We start from the raw sequence: 24600 nt of genomic DNA, 5'->3' as shown, positions 1-24600 counted from the left end.
AATGACGTTAAACCTCACTTTGTCGGGTGAATTTAGCCTTCAACTTGTCAAGCCCAAAACAACGTTATCCAAAACATATAAAGAGCCAGAAGCAGCCACAAATTTGCTGGCTCTTGATCTCCCTTATACCGAGAAAAAATACATATTACATTAAAATTACTTTCCACTGAGGCCTGGGAATGTTACCTGACCTACCAGCGGATATCATCTACCATATTGTTGGTTTTCTGCCTACAGCCAGCTGCGTAAAGAACCTGGGCCAAACCTGTCAGCGCCTGCACGAGCTGATCTCTGCAAACGATTATCGCATCTTCCAGGCCTTCGTGCAAAGCCGTTTTGCATCCATTGACACCCCGCCCTTCTGGGTCGACGCTGCTCGCGCCCTGACCTCGCGGTCGAGAGCATTTGAACGCAAAGCCATCATTGGTCGTTTCGTACTTCCCCCTCAAAATGCCAGGCGAATCGGCCATCCAAGGACAGTCAGGACTGACCATCCCACTCTAGGATACAGGCCGGTGATTGATAGCTATGAAGAATGGTGTGGTAACAGTTGGAATGATAGAAAAGAAGTCCTCGTCTGGGGTGCAGGTGCAGATTTAAATATCCGCGTTACGGATTTGAGTCTCTACGGGAAAAGCCGTTCAAGGGACACTCGTACCGGTTTTGCGGGACGGGGTCACAGTGTTGGACAGCCTTATGAAGGAGTTACGTGGGCCGTTTTTAATAACCTTCATGGGGTAAATAGCTGGGATGATATTTCTGGAGTCCATGCTTTACCTTCAGCGCACGGACCATCCGGCATAGAAAACGAAGATATCATATTTGGGCGGCGTAATGGGAGCCTGGTTCGGATGTCTATTTCTCCTAGAACCGGGCGCTGTGAACTGAAGAAGCGTTATGTTACAGGAAACTCCAACAATCTTGAGAAGACAGATCTTAGCACAGGTTCTCAGAGAGTGCTGGCCGCTTCTTTGGGAAGACGATCGATTTTGTTTTTTAGAGTTGATGCTGAAGAAGATGAAGTAAAACCCTTGGATGAACTTAAAAACCCTGCGAATGAGTTTGCAAGACATCATTGCTCGCGGCTTTTGTGCGATGACCGGATCGCCGTTGGATCTGACAGTGTCATTGATAACATATCTGTTTTCAACCTAACAGCCACAGGAGTTACCAAAACTCGTGAGATCAACATGGATGGCTTATATGACAGTAGTTTAACAACGAAGTCTCAAGTACATACAATTGAACCGCTGCTAGTGACTTCACATACTGGAGGAAGAGCAGGTGATCTTTTCCTTGCAGGGTGGGGAGATAGCCAAATCCGGTATGCGTATTTCCTCCCAGGGTGGAAAACGGACTGCTCCCCGAAATGGGCTCATCGTTTCTTTTTCAGATCTCCTTACTTTTGCTGAAAATTTGGTTACAGGCTTCATGATCTGCGCTCCTCCAAACCATACGTATCCTCGTTCATAGATACGGTGGACAACAGTCCGATATATACCATCCAGCCAATAGGCCGCGAATGCTTCCTTGTCGGCAGTGGTGTCAACGCAACCGTCAAATTTTTCGACATGCGCATGGCTAACAAATATTCCTATCTCGAGGCATGTCGTAGTCCTATACAACCCCCCCTGCAGGGCCACCAACATCACAACCATCAATTTCATGGAAAGAACAGCCACAACAACCTTCACCAGCAAAACTCATTAATCGCCCCCGTAGACTCAGTCCCGAAAGACCCCATTATGTACAGACGTCGCGATGTTTCCGTTTTCCTCTCCAGCCGGGCTCCTTCTCACCCTTTAAGCCGCGCACCATTGCTGCGCGACAGCCTCCGCTACCGGGGTCCCATATACACCATGTCTCTACCCTCCCCGTCCTCATCGACACTCTACGTGGGCGTGGAAGCGAACGTCATCCGGCTCGACTTCGCCTCGACAGATGACATAACCGGACGTCATCGGAAATGGTACGAGCAGAATCTTGGCCTTGGCCTTGACCTTGAAGCTGCCGCAAGTGCGGATGCAAGTGCCGGTCCGGGTCCAGGCCTAGGGTTAAATTACCCGTTGGTACATGACGCTACGTTACGACCCTTTGACCTGTCATGTTATGAGCGACCCTTGCCAGAGGATTTGTGTAAAGGGGTTAGACTGATGATGCAACGTCCGTTTTATAAGGCGGTGGGAAATGGGGAAGGGGAGAGTGATTTGGTTGATGAGGGGAGGGTTTGGGGCTGGGATCAGCGGTGGTGGCAGCCGCTGATTAAGGGGAAGAAGAAGATCCGGGGGAGGTGGACACGGGGGTAAGATACGCACGAACGCGGGGATGAGTGAGTGGGTTAGGTGTTGGTTTTTATAATATTGGTGTTGGATATTTTTCTTTGCCTCTGGGTTATATCTTCTTCTCTTTGAGATACGCTGATTACTACCCTTCCCCTACTGTTGGTTGCTAGAGTATTGACTGGTGTTTTACGTCCCTTGAATTTCCCGGGAGGCACTTTTACCATTATCCATAAAGAAGTCACAGCACATAATCTATTCTATATCAAGTAATTTGGAAAATATCAATAGGATAAACTGTAAGGTAACAACAGCAACAGGATGAGAGTGCTGAAGCGTAATCAAACCCTCTTAGATCTTCCATTAAAAGCATAGCTGGGACACTGCAGATTTAACAAGAGAATTATTCTTTCATTTTTTAAAACACCAACATAAGTTGGCCAATTCACGCATTAAACCTTTCCAAAATTAAAATATGTATGGCGAGGAATTGTTATTATTATTATTATTCTATTTATTTACTCTATTTCATTTAAATTAATTTATTTATTTTAAAAGGAGAAGACATTGAACAGGTAAGTAACGTAAGATTTAACTAACTAGGAGCTAGCAACTGACAAATGGGTTAATAGTAACTTTAGGTCGTGAGACATGAAGAATATTTTATGTGCCCGCTGGCAAATCAAGGATTTAATCTAATTGCAACTCTAATCTTCAAACTTAAAGGACTTCCCTGGACCAATGTCGATAGGTCCACCACGGTAAGAACCGCGCTTCTTCTTGTTCTTCTCCTTTGTGAACCCCTTGCCTCGAGTAACCGAGAGGTCCTTATGTGCTCGTTCAGCATATGCATACGGGACATATGCGTTAGAGGGATGGTCATCGTGAGGTTTCATGCTGGCTAGTGCCAATGGAGTCGGTTTAGCACCTGAATGTTTGACTTGGGGGGTAGATCCAGCTGGGGTAGAGAGGGGCGTTGACTTTGCATTGGATGTGGAGGTACTGGAAGGGGGATTCTTGAGGGCGCTGGGGCTGGAGAATTTGGATTTGGATTTGGCAATGGAATTTGTCTGTTTCTTGGCTTCCTTGGGTTTTTTCTTGCCCACGGAAGATTTGGAAGATGACGAGCTGGACGAGGAGGAGAAGTCAGAGGAATCGCTGGATGAGGAGTTGCCGCCAAGTGTTGCGCTTGAATCGGCCGAGGGCTTGCGGTCCGCACTCATATCCTCACCATCGGATGAACCTGAAGAGGAGAATGATGATGATGAAGATGACGAAGAGTTGGCTGAATCGCTTTCTTCGGACTCGGGAAGCGGGATTTTGGCCGCAATTGCGGCAACGTCAGCGGCGGTAGCTGATTTTGGAATTGACTTCTTTTTCGACTTCTTCTTGTCAGACGCAGATGAAGAGTCGGAATCGGAGTCTGAGGAGGAGCCAGAGGATGATTCTGACGTGGACTCCGAGGACGAATCTGAACTGGAGGATTTATCTGATGCGCTTGACTTTAATTTCCCTTTCCCGTTAGTCGGCAGCTTTGTCCGCTTTGCCGGAGGACGGCCCTCATCCGAGTCAGAACCAGAAGATGAAGAACTCGATGCGTCATCCTGTTTGCGCTTTAGTGTTTTCGATTTGGGAGCAGTTGCCTTGTTGTCCTCCTGCCCTTTCTCCTCCTCCTCTTCATCACTACTATCATCATTTGAAGACGACGAGGAAGAGGTTGAAGATGAAGATGCATCCTCCATGGAGACGTCAGAGTCACTAGAGGCAGACGAGCTTGAATCGGAATCGCTGTAATTGCTTCCATCACTGTCTTCCTCACTGGATTGCTTTGCGACAACCTTTTGTTTCGGACCTTGTTTTCTAAGGTTACGGTTCCAGTTCTCAAAAAGCTCGACTAGCAACGGCGTATTGGCGGTTGCTGAACCGCTGGACTTGTTTCCTGCCTTCCTAATCATTTTGCTCTCCTTTAGTTCTTCACCGAAAACATTGCTGGTCTTGTCAAACCCATAGGCGGTGAGGAAGCTGGTGACCATCGCTAGGAGAGCGGGCGACAACGCCGGTCTTTCAGAGGCAGATGTATCTTTCTCATTCTTCCCCTGTTTGCGCAAAGCATCTCTTAGAATGAGGGCATACTAATGTACAACGCAAGAAAAGAGGTTGCATGAATTGACCTACCATTCCGGTGGTTGATTTTATGCCTGTGGAGTTTGAGGCGGGAGACGCGCTTGCCTTCGCAGTCTTTGAGGGTTTCTTCTTCACGTCTTTCAAGACTGCCATCTTAGCTACCGCGCAGTGTGTCGGAATACGCTCTCAACCTAAATAGCTAAATTTGGGAGCGGATTGACGTGTTGGCGTGCGCGAACCTGTCGTCGCAACATCACAGCAAGACCAAAACATTCCACCAGAAAAAAAAGAAGCGAGAATATAAATAAGGTTGGGCCTAACACCAATGACAGGCTTTGGACTGCTCGGAGGACGCTAGGCAAAACACGGTAACCAAGCTAGTCCATAATAGGCATGACGCTTGCTGGTACAGCTTATGTAATTTTTACGAGTCACGTTAACTACCTAACTAGTTATTGACTAGTCAGCTGGTAGTTGCGTTGGGTGGTAATTACATAACATATCGTCATACTGAGATACACAAAAGTACAGCCCAACTAAGTATCTGGTACCTAAATCCAGCACAACGATGCAAAAGAGAAAAACCAAAGAATATATAAAAAGGAATTGTAACTGCGGGCAGAGAAGACTGTATAAGATTATAACCAACTTGGCTATCCTTTCTGGGTATTCACATTTCAGTTCTCACTCTTTCTTCCGAACTGGCGGTGCTTTCTGCCATCCGTGGACAGTATATATCTGGAGACACCGTTCAAAGTACCAGGTACCACTTGGTGCCTGAGCTGCCAAGTCACGTACGCACTCTCCCACTGCAACAAGCAGCCTCCTTAATTAACTCTTATTTATGCGCCCTTCATACCAACCACGGTCAAACAACCAACTATCAACCAACCAATTGCTCCTCGCTAAGTAGCGGCTATCCAACTACTGCCAATCTCAACGTCGCATATATTCTCTCATTCTACATTTTGAACTACTTTACCTCCTTGCAATGTTTAAACTATGCCCGGTGTATCGATGAGCCTCCCGAAGTGTCTCTTTTGGGCGAGCCTGCGAATATGAACGGCCGCGAACGCCCTTGGGGGCTGCCTTCAAATGGCCCCGGCCCCAAGGAACGGTGGCCCTTGGTGGATGCATGCAACGGCAGCGGCACAATCCCCGGAGCAGCTGGGATGTCAAGAGCAGAGAAATTCGAACATGAGAAGCGGAGGCTCATTCAGAGCTGCTTTGCCAAACAGGATGCAGATGGCTCCAGTAGGTCCTTATAAGATTGTTCTGTTCCGCTCTCAATCGAATATCCCATATCCGGTGTATCGTTAGCATTTTTATGGGCAGTAAATACTTCTATATAGTTGACACGACCTCCCGCAAGTCCTATCCCGCAGACTGTTTATCATCGGAATCATTTATCACCCCAATTATGCCCATTCCAATACTGATATGAACTCTTTTGGATAGCTATTGAATCCTATATCACACACATACGAATTACGGAAGATGCGGCCTATCCTTCAAGCCCTCCCCCGCCAGACTCTCCCCCTGACAATAAAAAACCCCGTTTAGTAATAGTCTCTGTTAGGAAATCCGGAAGGGTTCGCCTCCATAAGGCAAGGGAGAATAGCGACGGTTCATTTTCAGTTGGGAAAACTTGGATGCTGGATGATTTGACGCGTATTCAAATTTACGAACACATACCTGCATCGAACCCCTCGGAGCAGCAGCAGAAAATGTGGGCATCCAATCTTGGGTTCGTGGTGACCGTATCGAAGCCCTACTATTGGCAGGCCGCCTCGCCAAAGGAAAGGGACTTCTTCATTGGAAGTTTGGTGAAGATATATAAGAAGTATACTGGAGGGAAGGTACCGGAATTACTTGGTTTTGATCCTCGTGATCGAGACGTGATAACCGGCGCTGCATCTCCTGGCCAGCAAGCTGGTCCTCTCATGGGACCTCGCGATTCTCCCATGGGACCTCGTGATCCTCCCCCAGGCCGTTCAGGTGGTTCGGGGGGGCAGCAATCCATATCTCCGCAAACTCAATCCAATCTCTCGCAACCTCCATATGCAGGCGGTCGCCTTCCTGGCCGTGAAGGTCTAAGAGAGCTGGGCTGGCAGCCATCCAGGGAACAGTTCCCAAGCAACCCCCCTGGTCAGGATGAAGGACAGCGACCTCGTCCTCAATTTCCTCCGTCTAACCATCCTCAACCACGGGGCTTTCGTGGTGAGCTGCGTGGTGAGCCGCCTTTGAAACCAGTCGAACACAATATTCCCAATGATCCCTCAGCCCTATCACCACTCCACGCTGGCCCGGCGCCTCGAATGCCACCCGTTGGCGTAGCTCCTTCGCCAAATCCGCTATCAAGTTCAATGGGCAACCAACACAGAACGAAATTTAACAATGAAAATGGCATTCATCCGGTAAGAACGCCTGCGCCGAGTGGCAAAGTTTCACCCATCGAATCCAGCAAACAAGCCGCCCCAGATTCTGAACTCAATTTCGATTTGGAGGGCCCCGTTAAACATACTAAAGAGGCCGCTAGAAACTCTACCCCAGAGGAAGATGAGAGCCCTATCGTTCCTGAACCATTAGATTTGCCTAAAATACTTCCATCTCCAATCACCCCCGCTACACCTGCTGAGTCAACTGCAGCGTCCTCGACCGAAGCCGAAGCAGAAACGCATCGTCCAGGCCTTGGCCCAATGGTAAAGAAGAAGCAAACAAAAGATGTGGCCTCTTCACTTCGGAGGGCCGCTAATGCTTACGGCGCTTTTTTTCCTAGAGCCGGAGGAGCGGCAGACAGATTACTGGCAAAAGAGAAGAGCGGGTCTGAGCCAGATAATGCTATCGGTGTGATTTCGGCGCCCCTATCCAGAACTATGACAGATGAGTCCACTAAAACTACCGCTACTTCAACGGAGTCATCAATTAAAGATGTAGAACCAATCGTGACACCCAAGGAAATGGCTACCGTGCAGGAAGCACCGAGGATTCATGAAGTAGCCAAGGTTCAGGTTTCTGAGCCTGCGTTCTACAGCCCACACCAGCCATCAAACAAGAATGCTGCTCCAGCAAATGATAGCCCGGGAGTTGCTCTCTCAAAAACGGCGCCGTCGCAAGCAGAACGCCGACGTCAACGCCGTAAGGATAATACAGCACAATATTGTGCCGCTCTTTCCATTGACCCCAGTATTTTGGAAGGTAGAGGAGGATACTTCGATGATATATTAAGTGATCTCGGATGGGATGGGAAGTTGAGCGAGGACAAACGGATTGAGGACCTTGAAGCAGATGTTCGGCGAGAGATTGGACGGGTTCAGGCAAGCAGCTGGCTGGGTCACCTCGAGCTTCAGGAGGGCAAAGTGGACCAGCTCGCAAAGCTGTTTGACAAAACAATTGCCGAGTGCGATGAACTAGATGGTCTCTTGATGTTATATGCACATGAACTAAACGTAAGCCCGCATGTGTTTAATCCCCTAATTGTTTGCGTTCTGACAGTCTTTAGACCTTGGCGGACGACGTTGCCTACATCGAAGCTCAATCTCAAGGTTTGCAGGTCCAAACCGCAAACCAAAAGCTTCTGCAAAATGAACTACAAAATCTCCTTAAGACGATTTCAATTTCCTCAACTGACCTCAGCGCCCTTCGGGAAGCATCCCTCAGCAACCCGGATGGCATCCAAGAAACAGAATCTTCCCTTGCTATCTTGTACAAAGCGATGGCGACGATTGATCCTGATATTGGAATAAACAAAAAGAGGCTTGCTGACGCAGCTGGTGATCGGGGTGTCCTTGGCGTGTATGCTGATACTGAAATTGGACAGATGCGCGCAGTGAAGGAGAAAACGGTTGACTACCGTAATGAAGTCCAGCTCTTTCTACAACGTTTGAAGCAATATATGAGCCTTGCTTTTAGAATCGCGGAGCAAAAAATGATGGATTCAATTGCAAACTCCAAATCAGAGAAACTTATTTTGGGTGCCCATGACCACGCCCGGCAAGAACTCTGGATGTATAGCTCGTTGATGCTTTTTGCACGTGAAGTCAGCCCACCGGATTGGAGCGCCATTGCCACACAATATGAGCAGCAGATGAAAAAACCATTTCAGAATGAATTTAGGGACAATATACTGGCATGGAAGCGTGAGGCACGGCAACCTACCGGCGATGAGCAAGAATTATTATTCACTCACCAAGAGAAGGAACGGGATGGAGATGGCATCACAACTGCCGCTCGGAAATTGACAGTGAGGCGAGGCAAAACGGTCCGCGTTGCCGGAAACCCGCGAGCTCCAGGACCAGATAATAATGGGAAAATTGAGCCTTATGAGGTGTTTGGCGGCTCATTGGAAGACACAACGAAGCTCATTGCAGAAGAACAAAACTTCGTGGTGAAATTCTTTCACCTCAACTCACTGTCAAACATAGAGTTTCCAGATCTGGTCGCAGCTGCTCGACCAGAGGATAGAAGACCGCCAATATTCAGCGTCAATGAGTTATATGATCCGGACCGTGACATGGCTAAGAAAGTCGAGCAGATTATGGATGAAATATTTTCGCCCTGGACTAGTGATATGCAGAATTTAGCGGAGTGGGCCTCTAGAGCTGAACCTTTGTAAGTTTACTTCACTAACATGCCGAACTCATCTATTACGACTGACACGATACGTAGGCAAGGAGTTGGTGTATTATTTGCTTTAGAGAGGAAGATATCTGCTTTTGATGAAACGAACCAGGAATTCATCGTTCGCAATCTCCAGAAAATACATTCTCACTTTATGGGACTCTTCAATCGGTTTGTCGAAGAGCAAATCCGTGCAATCGAAGAGACAAAGGTCAAAGTCAAGAAACGTAAAGGGGTTATCTCGTTCATGCGAACTTTCCCTAATTTCTCAGCAACGATCGAAAACATGTTATCATTATCCACCCAAGAGACGATCGACATACGGTTCTGTGTAAATGAAGCCTACGAGAAAATAAACCGCGCCATGTGGGATAGTTTGAAATTTATCGCCAAAGAAGCGCCCGGTCAGCAAACCGTCTCATCAGGAGGTGCTCAAGACCCAGAAGACAAAGAAGCGCTTAATTATCACATTCTCTTGATTGAGAATATGAATCATTACCTCGAAGAGGTTGACTGCCGCGATAACCTTATTCTGACCGAATGGAAGGATCGTGCAACACACGACGTACAAGAGCACTTGCGGCTGTATATCGATGCAGTAATTCGCCGACCCCTCGGTAAACTGCTTGACTTCATCGAATCGACAGAATCCCTCCTTCAGACCGCAGCCACACCAACCGATATCGCCCTCCGCACCAGCCATTCGCGCATCCTCGTTAAGAAACTTCTTACTTCGTTTGACGCCAAGGAGTTGCGAAGGGGCATCGATGCACTGAAGAAGCGTATCGAGAAGCATTTCGGAGACGCGGATGATCCGGGCGTTTCACGCAGTTTGGTGGTGAAGGTGTTGAAGGAATGTGAATCGCGGTATTCCGATGTACATGATCGTACGAGACGTATTATTGAGCTGGTTTATGAAGGGCAGGTGGAATTGGAGTGGCGGAAAGAGGAGGCTGCATCGATGTTCAAGAGATGATGATATACATTGGGCTTTTTCATACGTTTGTCACGCTCGATTATTTTCTCTTATGTTGCGATTTTTTGGATGTGGTATGGCGTTCCTCCTGTAGGGGGGTTGAACCCGAGTTTGCCCCTTGATTGTGTTTTAACCTTTGCATAATTTTTGGTACCTACTCTTATTCTCCCTCTTATTCTCCCTCTACCTGCGGTTTATTTGTCAATTCGTCATATCCTCCCACAATTTTTTTTTCTCCATTATCTATATTCTCTTACAAATACGATTTCCATCTTCTGGTTACTTCCTTTTTGATCCGACTTTAACCTACACCTTCACCCTTTTTTTTCAATCTATTTTCTACATCGAATTCCTTTGACGAAACTCATTGTGAAACTACGACCTATTGATGCTTGCTTGCTCTTACAAGTTTACTCATAAATATCAACTAGGATGTCGAGTACTAATATTCCAGGGGGCAAATTCGGAGGATATCAGGAATAAGCATAAATAATGTTTAGAACCGTCAAGGGGAAAAGTTAGAATACGGATACTCTCCACACCATCTCCAAGAGAACGGGGATACGGGATTGAACATGAGCAAAATTGAGAGGGCTCTGAGCCAATAAAAAATGAGTGACAATCAGAGACGTCATCATCATTATTTTTTTATTTATGTCCAAGAAGCACCGATAAATGACTGACTATGAGTATATTTCAATATTCATCTTAATCCTAGCACAAGGCTTGTCAGTTAAACAATTAATCCTACGGTCTCAGGTCCGATTCTCCGAGGGCAGTTTAGAGTTGAGCGGATGATAACGTTTAAATATAGTTAACTACACCGTAAATATTTACGAATTCAGAAACAGAGTTTGTTGCAGACTCGAGTCCATTATTGGTATGCGCAAATGCGGTTCCAAGGATCAGACACATGCCTTTCTTTATTTACATGCACCTCCCAACCTCACCTGCACCAAGACGGTTGTTGCTCTCAACCCCCAACGTCGGCCGAGCAATGCATGCAGCTGGTTATGCTGCTATCCACCCATTGTCGAATTCGTGCTCTTCCCCATCAATCCCACCTTAAATAACTAACTAGAAACCAACTAAACTCTGCCACCGGGTCATCCGATGTCCAACAGAGATTCGAATAGAGGGAGGGAAAGAAAAGGAAAAACTAGTTAAGCTCCAGACTAACGCAACATCCCTCACTCCTCCAGACCCAAGTGGGAAGAATTGAGGGCACAGAAATCAACGGCGGCTGAATATCAAGAACAAACCTTGGAAACCTGCAGGATCTTCGATCAAATTAATTAATTGACTGACGACGGAGTAAATAATTCTTGTGTCCTTCCAACATCTAGCGCCTGTTGACAACAACCAATTGACCAACAAGAAGGCAAGCTTGGAAGTTTTTTGACCAAGATATCTCCCCGTCTGGCCAGCACAGAAAAAAGAAAAGAAAAGAAAAGGAAAAAAAAAAAAAAAAAAAAAAAAAACTACTGGTATTAACATCCATCCTTTTGTTTTGGGGGACCCTTAAATGTCTGTGCGCCTCAGGGGCGTTGATCTGGCGAGGTTCTTCTACCGATCTCAACCCATCTGTTGTCCGTCCTTCTCTCTCGCTAGCATCGATCGAACCCGTGCAGTGGGCTTGATCCTCTCCGTCCGTCTGGTATGTATCATTATTCATTGCTATCTGAGCTTTCTACCGAGGGTTTTCTTGCAATTGATGCGATTACTGATGTGACTCTCTCTATTTCTCCGTAGTGGTTGCAAGTCGCGGGTGTTTTGGCCCTTCAATTATCCGGTGAGAGTGCCACAGAGCCCTTTGCTTCTGAATGTAACCGCCTTACCAACCGGACAAAGGCTTCGTTGCGCTGCCGACCGTGCTCTCTCTCCTCTTCTATCCTGTCTTTTGCCTATAACACTTGGCTTCTTCTTCTTCTTTCTCACCTTTAATTTTTAATTAACGCTTCTATATCACATTCCATTCCCTCATTACATCATACACCATGCCCTGGCGACCACTTCCACGAATCGCTTTTGCCGTCGCTATCTACCCTTTCCAACCTTCCTCTCCTGCAGACCTTCCATTAGAACTGGGCGATGAACTTTACATAATTGAACAGGGTGGGATCAATGGCTCGTGGTATCGGGGTTATCTTGTTGCGCCTCCTTCGCTGCTTGCCGGCCTGACTAGCGTCAAAGGCCGTACACTCGAGGCACGCGTGTTTTCAGGAATCTTCCCCAAGAATTGCGTGGAAGTGCGGGAAGTCTTGGGTGATTCAGATGGGTCAAAGGATGGCAGATTAAGCACTGAGCCTGTCTCGAGGAGATATGCTGGCTCAATAACGAGCACCGAGTCTTTGGAGGACAGCTTTTCTGCCGTGGATAGCAAGACGCTTCACAACGGTGAAGGGGATCTGAAAGCGTCACAGAAAAAGATGTCCCAAATTACGATTATCAAATTAGAGGAGGATGGCACCAGACGGCGGTCTGTGTCTCCATCTTTACCATTGACGCCAGTATCCCTAGGCCCTCGCGACCCAAACACTACAAAACCACCTGCTCCAGTGCCCATGCTTAAAATCGGTGACGAGACCCCCACATCGGTTTCGGAACCTCTCGTCGATGAGATCGCTTCGTGTTTGCGCGAATGGCATTCCACAAACATCCACCAACTGCTCTTGGCTCGCCAATACACAACGCTGGAGAACATGTCGAATATTGTCTTGGAGCTAGATCTTGCGCGACGACAGCTGCTGCACAATGTCCTAACAGCTCAAGAGCTTGCAGCTTTGCGTGAGGAGACAGTTTGGAATCTTGTGCGGGGAAATAAAATGCTTAGCGGAGAAGTGGTTGTGCGAGACCCGAAGCAACGAGGGCGCCTACTTACCGGAGATGATTCAGCCACGGAACTCACCAAGCTGCAGTCTGAGATGAGCATGCTCGACAGTGGACCCACTCCTCAAGTCGACAATATTTCGCTTCATCACGTTCTTTTCGAAGTGAACGCTGTTTCTGGAACCGATGCGAATTCGGTAATCCTTGGTATCAGCTTATGGTTGAAACAAGCCAATGGCGATGCTAGACAACTTTCAGAAACTTACACTTTAGATCTTCCAGCCGCTGAAACCTTCTCAAACCTGGTTGACAATACAAAGATGAAGACGCTCTTTACAGAATTGAGTGCATCGGATATTGGCGAAGGTTCCAACTCCGATTCCAAGCTTTACCTTGTCATCAAGGCCATGGGACCTGAATCACCAAGAGTTGATGTGCCGCCAAAGACTCGATCATCAAGTTCCCGCGATGGATCGTTCTCAAATAAAGTTTCTTCTAGTCTCAACAGTGCAGGAAAGGGCAGCTTAAAGGGTAGACGGAGTATGATGTGGGGCCCTAAATCTAGGGGTTCGAGTCTCGAGGTGGGAAAAGAACCGTCAAGATCTCTATCACAATCAAGTGACTCCGTTACAGCTAAGCCCAACAAACCCGACACTCCAGGAAAAGAACCTACAGTTATTCGGACCGTGGGAGTTGGCGCTCTGGAAATCGGGCCGCTGCTCAAGCAAAACAAGGAGGTCGAGCAGGTCATAAACTTTTGGTCTCCCGTTGGTGAAAATGATGAAGAGGATGACTATTCAGAGGGCTTCGATGAGGTCATACGGTCCCTTCTTTATAGCCCAACTGGTCAATATGTGAGATCCCATCGCATCTCGAGAGTGCATTCACACCTCCACCCATTCATTAGCAACGATGCTGAGACGCTTGTGCGAAACAACCCTACATCGCTACATAACGTTGCACAAACGAAGCGAATAGGATTTCCCGGTGCGCCCACTAAACCAAGATCTGATATCTATATCACGATAAATCGTGCAACCATTTCACAAGACGCATTGCTTTCTCATCCGATTAACGGCCAGCTTCCTGTTCCACAGATGACCGGTTTACGAAACCTCCAGTTGACCGTTGAAGTCCGCAACGCGGCAGGTGTGCGTCTTGAACATTGTATCTACCCTTCTTCTAATGGGCTAGGTCAAACTGCGTGGAGAACTACGGTTACACAAAGAGGCTCACCCTGGAATCAATCGATTCGATTAAACATTCCTGCTGATGAAGTCCCCGGTTCCCATCTTATAATGAGCGTAGCTGACGCTCCCGAATTTCCATTTGCTCTAAGCTGGATGCCATTGTGGGATCAACAGGCTTTTATTCGTGATGGTCCTCACTCTCTATTATTGTATGCCTATGACAAATCTACCTCAAGCATTGAAAATGGGCGTGGAGCCTACCTCTCCCTTCCCTGGAGTGCACTTGGAAAAAACGAATCTACTAAAGATGAAGCTGTTACTGGTCCCCTAGCAACGTTATCTATAGAAACCGACCTCTGCAGTACGGAGTACTCTCAGGATCAAGTTATTCTGGGCCTTATCGGCTGGCGAGAACGGTCCGCATCGGAAGTTCTAGCACTTTTGAAAAGGATCGTTTTCGTCCCAGAAATAGAAATAGTGAAGCAGTTGCGGGATGTGTTCGATGCGCTGTTTGGGATTATTGTGGAGAATGCTGGGAATGAGGAGTATGAAGATCTCGTCTTCAATGACTTGGTTACTGTCCTTGGCATCGTTCATGATCGTCGATTTAACCTTGGTCCCTTGGTCGACCATTACGCTGAAAAGCAGTTCAACTTTCCCTTTGCTACATCCTGTCTAATCCGGAGCTATTGCCGCCTTCTCCAAGCTACGCCTGATTCTCAACAGTCTCGTAACCTCCGTGCAGCTTTCAAGGTTGGCCGACATCTGCTAAAATTTATAATCAATGCCAGGGAGCAACAAAAGGTAAAGGAGGAAGGTATTGGTATCACCAAAGTTCAGTCGACCTTCAACCGGGATTTGCATTTTATCTTCCAGTCTGTGGAATCCCTCATGCAAAATCCTTCTCCGATCCTAGTCGGAAGTAAGACTTTGGTAGTTCAGCATTTCCATACCTGGCTGCCCGAACTTTCAAATGCCTTGACCAAGGAAGAAATCATGAATATTGCCCTGAGCTTTATGGATGCCTGCAAAGATGTGAAGAGCATGCTTATCCTTTACAAGCTGGTTCTGATTCTTAATTATATCCAACTTCCACTTTTTGAGTCCGCGAAAGATAGGCAGACTCTATTTACCTGCTGTATCGGTTGGCTTGCTCCGTACTGGGGACGAACCAGTGATGCCAATGACCAGTATCGAGACCAAGTTCGGCTCTGTTCGTCAATTGTTGCAGAGCAGCTGAAGCACCCCTCTCCTGAACTGTATGCATACATGCCGAAGGCTGTAGCATCGTACTGCGCTCTTGTTGGGGATGGTGTTGAAGAAACAAATTGGTTGTCAATGCTGTTCAGTAAATCTTTCCCTTTCCAGCTCAAGCAGTCAAAAGTAAAGCAGAAATTCGAAGAAAGTCTCGTTGAACTTGCAGCCATTATTGCCTCTCTTGCGAAAATACCGAACCCGACACCGCTTTTGCTCAAGGATGAAGATCTCGCCTTGTTTTTGACACAGTCTCTCCAGACCCATAAATCTATTCTTAGCTGTGAGGCTTATCCCTCTACATGGCTGAGTGTACACATCTATCATCACCGATCGACCATGAAGAGCTTGGAATACCTGTCAACAATGCTCATCAGCTCATTCCTTCCCCCTCCCGATGATGCGGATAATTTCGACATGGAACTGTGGAAATTATTCTTTGACACATTACTGAAGCTCGTATCAAGTGATGCCCTCGCACTCGAAACATTCCCCGAGCAGAAACGCCGGGCCGTATGGAAGATTGCTGGTGATGTCCGAGAGCATGGCGCTGATTTGTTACAGAGGACCTGGGAGTCTATTGGTTGGGATACCACTGCGGACGAACAAGAGCGCTATGGTTTGAAGAAGCTGGGCGGGTATCAGGTTCAATATGTTCCTGCCCTTGTCTCTCCGATTATCGAACTCTGCCTCAGCATACACGAAGGCCTTCGACACGTTGCAGTGCGAATTCTGCAGACCATGATAGTTAGCGAATGGCAATTGAATGAAGACCTTTCTATAGTGGAAGCAGAAATAATATCCAGTTTGGATCTCCTATTCAAAACTAAGAACATTAGCGAGAGTGGGACTCAGAAATTGTTTATCAGCGAGTTACTAGATCTTTTTGAAACAAGGACTTCAAATCCTGATTCTGAGCTTCTTGTTGCGTTGAAGGAACTTGTTGCGACTGTCGATGAGTTGCTAGATCTTTTGGTTGCATCTCATAATGGAAACATTACGGAGAGTCTCAACACCTTGAAGCTGATGGAGTTTATGAAAGACATGGACAAGGAAGATATATTTATAAGATACGTGCATGAACTCGCCCGTGGACAGGTTGCGGCACGTAATTATACCGAAGCTGGACTCGCCCTTCAGCTCCATGCTGACCTTTATGATTGGGACCTTTCCAAGCTGGTCCCTACTCTCACGAACCCCGTTTTCCCCGAACAGACATCATTTGAGCGAAAAGAGGCGCTCTATTTTGAAATAATTCAACACTTTGAAGATGGTAAGGCTTGGGCACATGCCCTATCCTGCTATAGGAAACTTGCCCATTATTACGAGCACATGACACTTGATTTTTCGAAACTGTCAAGAACTCAGGCATCGATGGCCAAGATCTATGATCAGATTGTGAAAGATACCAATCCACCTCAGAGATATTTCTGCGTCACGTTCAAAGGTCTTGGATTCCCAACTACTCTACGGAATAAGCAGTATATCGTCGAAGGGTCTCCGACTGATCGGATGGCTACTTTTACAGATCGTATGCAAAAGGAATATCCAGCAGCTCAGATCATATCCTCGGATGAGCCTGAGGACGTTGAGGGACAATTCTTGCAGATATCTGCCGTCAGTGTACACAGGGATATGAATCATACCGTCTACCAGCGGTCCAAGGTGCCTCATTCAGTTCGAGAGCATCTTTTGGCCTCCCTACCTTCTCAATTTTCCGTCACATCAAAACGACATACTGGCGGAGATAATGTAAAAGAACAATGGGTCGCAAAAACGATTTACACGACTACTGAACCATTCCCGAATATCCTCCGGAGAAGTGAAATTGTATCTACGGATGAAATTGTCCTGACTCCTCTCCAAACGGCTATTGAGCGGACTTGGCGTAAAACACACGAGCTCCTGCTTTTAGAGAGACGAGCCTCCTCTGAGAATGACTCGAATCTGACGGGTCTAACTGATGTGTTAACCAATCTGCTTGATCTCGAATCATCGCATTCAGGTTGCGTTGCTCTTTACAGACAGTTTTTGGTAGATGAAAGTCAGGCGACCCTGAATTTGCATGATGGTGAGGATGACGAGGGCCAGATTGCACACCCCATCGATCCTTTAAACAACGCTCTGGCAGTTGCACTCATCGATCACGCTCTTGCAATAAAGCGCTGCTTAGCATTGTACAGTCGCCCCGCTTACCAGGCTACCCAGGAGGAACTCACGCGTCGTTTCGAGTTTGCCTTTGCCCCTGAAGTTGCCTCTCTCACACCTGTCTGTAACATACCAGAAACGGAAGAACCTCCCAATCTACCGGGGGACCACTCGGAACCTTTAATCTCCTCTCGACCACAGCCCATCACAAACGCCCGCTCCATCAGTCCCGAGCAGGAACTCATTCGCGCCGCTCGCCAGCAGGACAATCCTTCCCACACCAAACATAACCACGAGAAATCCATCAGCACTCATCGAATCAGTTTGAATCCCTTCAAACGCTCCAATCATACCGCCAACAACTCAACCTCCACCATTACAGCCACTGCCAACGATGCGCGCCAACAATCTGAACGTAAGCTCAACGGAACACACACATCGCGTCCCTCAACCGCGAAAACAGATAGCGCGGACGCCGTCTCTGTCACCCCTAGCCGTGCAGCGAGTCGACGGTCACGTACACGAGGCGGCGACACCCCCTATAAAAGACGTAGCTGGTTTGGAGGGGGCGGCGGAAATGATACACACAAAAATAGCTCATCCATATCTGCACCTGCCACATCCACGGAGGACATTCGTACAACGCAGCAGCGGATCATGAAACGGGCACGATCATCTCGATCACATAAAGCGCGGAATGAGAACGTTGTTTCCTTCCCCTACAACACGGAAAAGAGTACTGGCGGTGTCGTCATCAGCAGCATCAGCAATGCCGCTGCGAAGGTGAGCCAGATTACACGGACGGTGTCTGGTGGGGCACATGGGAACAATGGCAATAATAATGTTACGAGTGCAAGCAACTCTCACCCCGTGACATCGGAGCGGCTTGGGGCGAAAATTGCGATGGGGGGGACGGCCACCAGTTCCCAGAATAATCATGGAAAGAATCACATTTACGAGGCCAATAGTGCGAATAATAGTAGGATGATTACGGCAAGTAGTGCGCCTGTCGATGGCTCTGCTAACGCTAATACCGGGGGTGGTGGAGGTGGAGTTCGAGACTCTGTGATGAAGCGATTAAGCATGTTGAAGGCTGGGAGGAAGGCAACTAGATTTAATGTTCGGGACGGGGTTGGGACTGGGGAACGTTGAAGGAGGAGTGAGAGGCTTTTTTTATTATTATTATATTGGATACATACTTCGGTTCTCTCACCAGAGAATCTTTTGAGATTCTCTTTTTCTGGTCTTGTTTTGTTCAGGTTTCATTTCATTCTGCTCCTCTCTCACTTATTCTCTTCTTATTGTCCTTATTTTCCTGCTAATACTCTCCTCAGCCTCCATTTCCGTTTCTATATTCACATATATTTTGATCTATTTTATATGATTTATACCTGTTTTATATGGAGGCAGCATAAGAATGAATCGCATCATGAGGAAAGTGATAAACACTTAAAAGACGGACCAGGGGTATATTTATATTTACCTCTTTCTCTTCCCCTCTATTGTCATCCTCTCTCATTTCTTCTTCTCGGTTCGTGTTGTGTTTATATTCCATTCGTCATTGTCTTTCCCTTGCCATAGATTCCTAGGCAAATCTGTCTCTCAAAGAGACTGACTGCATACCATATTTTCGTGCCAACATACGTGGAAAGTGATGATGGATTTGTTGAGTTTGAAATAACTATGGTTGGCTTCTTGGCTTGTTTTATTACATCCCTCTTTCTTCACAAGGGTTTGTTTTTTGCTACTGATAATGTTTCTTTTCTGTCCTATACATTTCGTTGAGTGAGTCATTATTGTTGATTTTCGTAATAACCTCATTTTCTAATTTTTTGATTTGATATTATCCCACTTTGCTTTTTATTACTCGTTTTATATGGCTGCTCTTTTCTCCAAAATACAAAGTCATGCTTAATATTGCATTCGTTGGTGGTATTCATCACTTTATTCATCTACCTTGAGGAGTTATAGAAGCCAACTAGTAACTACTCCGTATTTTCATTACCTAAGCACTTTTCTCTCCATTCTTCCAGTAGTATCACACACCTTTAAGACACGTTGCGAAGCTGATTTATAATTCCAATATTTATTCTCATTGTTACCTAACGTTACCTGCAGCATTGGCAAACAAGGAGACAATTAACAAGTAATTCAATGACTAATGAATTGAATATGGCATCACATATGCCATGAGTGCAGAAGTAAAAATGAGTCAAACTAAGACCAAAGAGAATATGTAAAAATGTGTTATGTCCATGAAAATAAAAAAAGGGAGAAGAGACTGTCACCATAAGGTGGACCACCTATAACACCCTCGCCCTCATGTAATAACTGACTGGTTATAGTTCAAATCACATGCGTGCGGATGCTGCAAGCAATACTTGGGCTGCAGCGGTGCAGCCTGAACCTTATTCGCCAACAAATACTCTCGGAAATTCAGAATACGCGCCGTCATCTCAGTCGTCCTCTTATGGCCCGTAGCATTGACATTGCCAGACCAAACGAGTTCACCCAACGCAGCGGCACGTGGCCAAAACTTGGATGAAATCACCACATCGTCGACCTGCTCAGACCACAGCGGTGCGGTAACGCCAATAACATGCTTCTTTTCATCATCAGTCAGGCCGTCGGTGAAGTCGTAGTCGTAGATACGCTGCCAGGTTTTATAAGGGGCGCACCAAGAGCCACCGGGGCCGAGGTAGTTGAAGTTGGGGGTGTCTGCGTCAGGGTTGAACATTACATTGTAGCGGTGGTCATTGCCAACCCAGCCACCGTGGCCGCAGTCGAGATAGAAGAAGTCTGCAGACGAGACAATGACATCGTGGCCCATGCTAGTTAGCTTTTTGATGTTGGTAAGGCCGTTGTTCCAGCTCTGCATGATGACATCTTTGGGGATGTTGTCAGCGTGCATGCCGGCAAGTACCATGTCTTCCCACATGATGAGGCGGCGAGCTTTGTGGTCCTGGAAGATCGGCATGGATTTCTCAACCCATAGCGCGAGGAGGTCGTTGAAGTCGCGCGATTGGTCCTCAGCGAACCATTCGCGGATATTGCTGCTGAAGTTGAAGCAGTTGGGGTGCACTTCGTCGCCGCCAACATGGAAGAAGTTATCAGGGAAATAGCTGGTAAGTTCCTTGTAGACATTTCCAACTACTTCGTAGGTTTTGTTGTAAACCATGTCGAGTTGACCCGGGTTAGGCTCGACAGCTGTATGCAGTTCCCAGACGTCGTTTGACCACCAGGAATCCGCACAGGTGACCATCTTCGGATCGACTTGTTGCCAGCCCGATGCTGAATGGCCTGGCATGTCTGCTTCGGGGATGACGCGAATGGCACGTGCGCGGGCATACTCGACAATTCTTATGATGTCTTGCGCAGTGTAAACTTCCCGAGGTGAATAGGCGTCATTGGTCATCTCTGGGTAGGAGTTCATTTTTATTGGCCAAGACTGGGAGTCGTAGAGATGCCAATGGAGAACATTGAGTTTTGCCAATGCCATGCCGTCGATCTGCTCTTTGATTTTATCGACGCTGATGTAGTTGCGGCCGGTATCAATCATGATTCCCCGATATGGATACAGAGGCTTGTCTTTGATTGAGACTGGCTGTTCAACAATGAGGCCTCCTTTCCCGCAGGCAATAACAAGCTGCTGCAAAGTTGTAAAGGCATGAATAGCTCCCCAGATAGTGTTGGCTAAGATCTCAATAGCACCTGAGCCTTTTTTAATATCCAGAGTGTAAGATTCGTCGACGCCGTGCTGTAATTCCGACTTATGGTCTTTGATTATAACATTGACTTGTCTGAGAGTTGGGTCAGGTGAGCCGTCACGTTTGCTCTTTGGGAATGGAACGAATGTCGGAATTTGTTTTTCGAGAGCAGCCGGAACCCATTTGATAGTTGTAATGGCACTGAACGCACGGTTCCATGCGTCCTTGACAAGAGGGTGGTCGCAACCTTTGCACCAGATAGCTCTAGAAAATGGAATTGGCCCCGATTTGCCCCACGTTATTTCAGCGGGGGCCGGCAAAGGGTTGACCTTGACACGGTATTCAGCATATCCCACCGCTGTGGCCAAGAGGGTAGCTGTGACCACAGCCTGAAACAGCCCGTGGGCGTGCATATTTCAAACGGTTGAAAAGATCAACTGAAGTGAAGGTTGAAGGCTTATTGAGTGCCTTTCTTTGATCGTACATTTTGTTTTTCAATGTTGGAGACGGATGCAGTACCCTTTATATGGTTGCTAGGGTTGGAGATGGAGATCGGCACCCATGGTTCTCAGCTACCAGCCATCCCGCACAAAAGAGAAGTTGGTCCCTTGAAATGCGCGAGAAAGAAAAAAAAAACCAATGAAAAGGCGCCGCAAAAGCTAGGTAGGACAGATCCTTTCCCATGCAACCTCGTCCTTGAATTAAAACGGGGAGAGGCGCGGATGCGTGGGAAGACATGCAGTGTGACATGGCAAGCAGTAAATGTTTACAGTGCATGTAACTCACTGCTTTTTCTCCACAGAACAAAAAATGATTGCATTTGCGTCAAGAAGCCTTCATTGTTGGTGAATGGATGAGTCGTTGATTCTCTGAATCTCCATCAACAGTCCTCCGTAGCCGGAACAAATGCTAGGCAGGTTGCTAGCTGTGGATGCAACGTAAAGTTTGCAGGTTGGGCCCCTGTTGGCCGCCACTGCAACTGTGAAGAACATCATCTAATTAGTGGACATGTAGTTAGGGGAAACGTTGGCTGCCCTATATTAACCTGTGCTGATACTAATGGTGTATTAGCTGAAAGTGGTTTTAAAAGGTTGAACTGTCAGGCCTATCCGCCTTCTTATGTAATCCGCACTGTATATAACTTCCGCGTAGCTAGTGATTGCTACATAATGAATCAAGCAATCTATCCTTCACAGGTTATGAGACCTGTTTTGCGCAAATAACTGCCAATTCAGGGAATTCTTGCCAAATATAGTGTATATTAATCACTGCTTGCTTCATTCAATATAATATTGTCTTATTTTATGTCAATTGATTGATTTGATGCACTCTTATATTATTATTAATTTTTCTGTGTTCAATCTGTTCACTTAGTAAGTGAAAGAAAAATCTGCAACTTGCTAATTTTTCAGTGACTGATCACACAAGAACATGTCAATCTGCTCAATCAAGCTTATAGACAAGAATCTTGCCAAATAAGATTACTTCATTATAAAGAAGATTAATATGACATGATGGAACATATGATGACTTGCTCACAGTCATGATTGAGTCAATTCAGTCAATCTGACCAATCTGAAAATGACCAGGGGGCCCTGAGCTCACTGACCCCCCTCAGGAATGTTCAAGAGTTCCAGGATTGAACCTCTCAAAACACTCAGTCAGCAAGTCAGACTGATTACAGCTTCTATCACATTGAGACTGGTCCATCTATGTCATGTTGAATATATCAATTCAACTCCTTCAGAAGATGAGGTGGAGACATCTGTGGTGATCTCTAACCTGCTGCTGGCAACTGACTCTGAAGAATTGCAACTGAGAAGATTGAATCTTGAACATCAAAAGATTGATCTAGAACTTCAAAAAGAGAGATGCAAAGAATTGCAGCTTCAACTTCAATTGAAGAGGCTCTGTACTTAGAATGACAGAGTCACAATGTCTGCAAATCTGCTGACAGGTCAATCATCAGCATGAGATCTGAACTTGAGATTTCAAATGCAATATAATCTCTACAATCTGGATAGCTGTGTCAGCAAGGTGATCAGCTAATTCAAACAGAATACTAAGTATGCCATCAAGCTGAACACTCTGGTCAGATCTTCAAATTACCTCTTCTGACATGTAAATATGAAGGCCAAGCTAATTGATGCTCAATGCTGAGTTATATTGAAGGACAAGCAAGTCAAAAGCCCTGATGAAGACCTTGAATGAGCTCCTTTTTGAGAGGTCAAAAATCACTGACTTTACATATTCATTTTGAACACATTAGCAGCCAGCATTAGGCCCTGTTTTAATAAGTATGATGAGGGCAGAATTATTAATTCTCTTTGACACACAGTTGAGAAGAAGTTCTCCATCTCAAAAACACAGCTCTGCAGAGAAGCAGTCCTGGCATTTACATCAATAAGTGATGTTCAAGTCACTGACATACACACATTTTTCAATAAGTTCAATGACATTATTATAAAATTGGAAATACTTGATATTTTACTGTCAAATGATGTGGTATTCCACATGTTCTATTCTGCACTTTCTAATATATGGTGAAACTACATGCAAAAGAAAATTGAGAAGGTACAAGAGTTCAAATCAAAGTCTGTCATGTTGGACATTTATTCAATCATAGAGGAAATACACTCTCAATTGAATCCTCTCAAAGAGGCCAAGAAGGCCATCCAGGTGGCTAATTCTTTGGCCAACATGGCTCAGGCTGAAAATGCAGCTGTGGGTTCCAATAATAGCAGCAACATCCAAAATAATATGGCCTGTGAGGGCTGACCCAGAGAACACAGAAACTATCAAATGAATGAACATTCAAATTCTGACCTTCTAATCTGCCTGGAATGCAAGCATCATCATGGTGAACTCTGCTGAGCAGTCAATTCAGATAGCATCTCTGAAGAATGGAGAACCATCAACACAGTGAGAATAGAGAAATATAATAATAAGAAGAGTAGTGAAGGCAAAAAGACCTCATCAACTGCAAATGACAGCTCTGAGACATTCCAAATGACAAATCTAGTGTAGATCATTGAGATGCCTGCATACTCTACTGAACCAATCATCAACTCACTCATCATATGGAATAGCAGGGCTGGATGTCATATTGCAGGTGATCAATCATGATTTTCCTGAATAACAGAGGTTAGCAGCCCTATGATTCAAGTGGCCAATAAGGCTACTTTGAAGGTTCAAGGGATTGACATCACCTCCATCCCAGTCAGGGAAAGATTAATTGAATTTGACCACATCTATTTGATGCCAGGCTTATTCACCAACCTCATATCTGCTGATCTATTGAAGCACCAGGGCTATATTTGCTGTGATCTGCAGGTGGACACTGGAAATTACTTTGAGATAATAGCATCTACAGGAAATGACATCTTCTATGTGAATTTGAATCCCAATAATATATATGTTCTATCTGACATCTTCTCTATGTTCAGAGATATTATGAATGATCTGAACCTTGG

General features: G+C 46.2%; 6 protein-coding genes across 6 annotated transcripts; 4 read left to right on the top strand and 2 right to left on the bottom strand.

The window, feature by feature from the left end:
- Positions 1–179: 179 nt before the first annotated feature.
- On the top strand, positions 180–2306 carry PAAG_00273 (F-box domain-containing protein; the record flags this gene model as incomplete). Its single annotated transcript, XM_002797688.2, has 2 exons — positions 180–1324; positions 1427–2306. The coding sequence occupies 2 exons, from the start codon at positions 180–182 to the stop codon at positions 2304–2306; spliced, it is 2025 nt and encodes a 674-aa protein (XP_002797734.1).
- A 680-nt stretch (positions 2307–2986) lies between these two features.
- Positions 2987–4556, bottom strand: PAAG_00272 (hypothetical protein; the record flags this gene model as incomplete). Its single annotated transcript, XM_002797687.2, has 2 exons — positions 2987–4375; positions 4455–4556. 2 exons carry the CDS (start codon positions 4554–4556, stop codon positions 2987–2989), a joined length of 1491 nt encoding a protein of 496 aa, XP_002797733.1.
- A 905-nt stretch (positions 4557–5461) lies between these two features.
- PAAG_00271 (hypothetical protein) lies at positions 5462–9999 on the top strand (the record flags this gene model as incomplete). Its single annotated transcript, XM_015843961.1, has 4 exons — positions 5462–5657; positions 5862–7852; positions 7906–9014; positions 9072–9999. The coding sequence occupies 4 exons, from the start codon at positions 5462–5464 to the stop codon at positions 9997–9999; spliced, it is 4224 nt and encodes a 1407-aa protein (XP_015700296.1).
- Positions 10000–11996: 1997 nt separating this feature from the next.
- On the top strand, positions 11997–18572 carry PAAG_00269 (hypothetical protein; the record flags this gene model as incomplete). The annotated part of the gene is made up of 1 exon (XM_002797684.1): positions 11997–18572. The coding sequence occupies one exon, from the start codon at positions 11997–11999 to the stop codon at positions 18570–18572; it is 6576 nt and encodes a 2191-aa protein (XP_002797730.1).
- Positions 18573–19740: 1168 nt separating this feature from the next.
- PAAG_00268 (beta-hexosaminidase) lies at positions 19741–21540 on the bottom strand (the record flags this gene model as incomplete). Its single annotated transcript, XM_002797683.2, has 1 exon — positions 19741–21540. One exon carries the CDS (start codon positions 21538–21540, stop codon positions 19741–19743), a length of 1800 nt encoding a protein of 599 aa, XP_002797729.1.
- A 2140-nt stretch (positions 21541–23680) lies between these two features.
- Positions 23681–23905, top strand: PAAG_00267 (hypothetical protein; the record flags this gene model as incomplete). Its single annotated transcript, XM_015843960.1, has 1 exon — positions 23681–23905. One exon carries the CDS (start codon positions 23681–23683, stop codon positions 23903–23905), a length of 225 nt encoding a protein of 74 aa, XP_015700295.1.
- Positions 23906–24600: the final 695 nt, after the last annotated feature.

Source organism: Paracoccidioides lutzii (assembly GCF_000150705.2).
Source record: "Paracoccidioides lutzii Pb01 unplaced genomic scaffold supercont2.1, whole genome shotgun sequence".
In the NCBI taxonomy this organism is placed as follows: Eukaryota; Fungi; Ascomycota; class Eurotiomycetes; order Onygenales; family Ajellomycetaceae; genus Paracoccidioides; species Paracoccidioides lutzii.
This window is presented reverse-complemented; position numbering and strand designations above follow the sequence as displayed.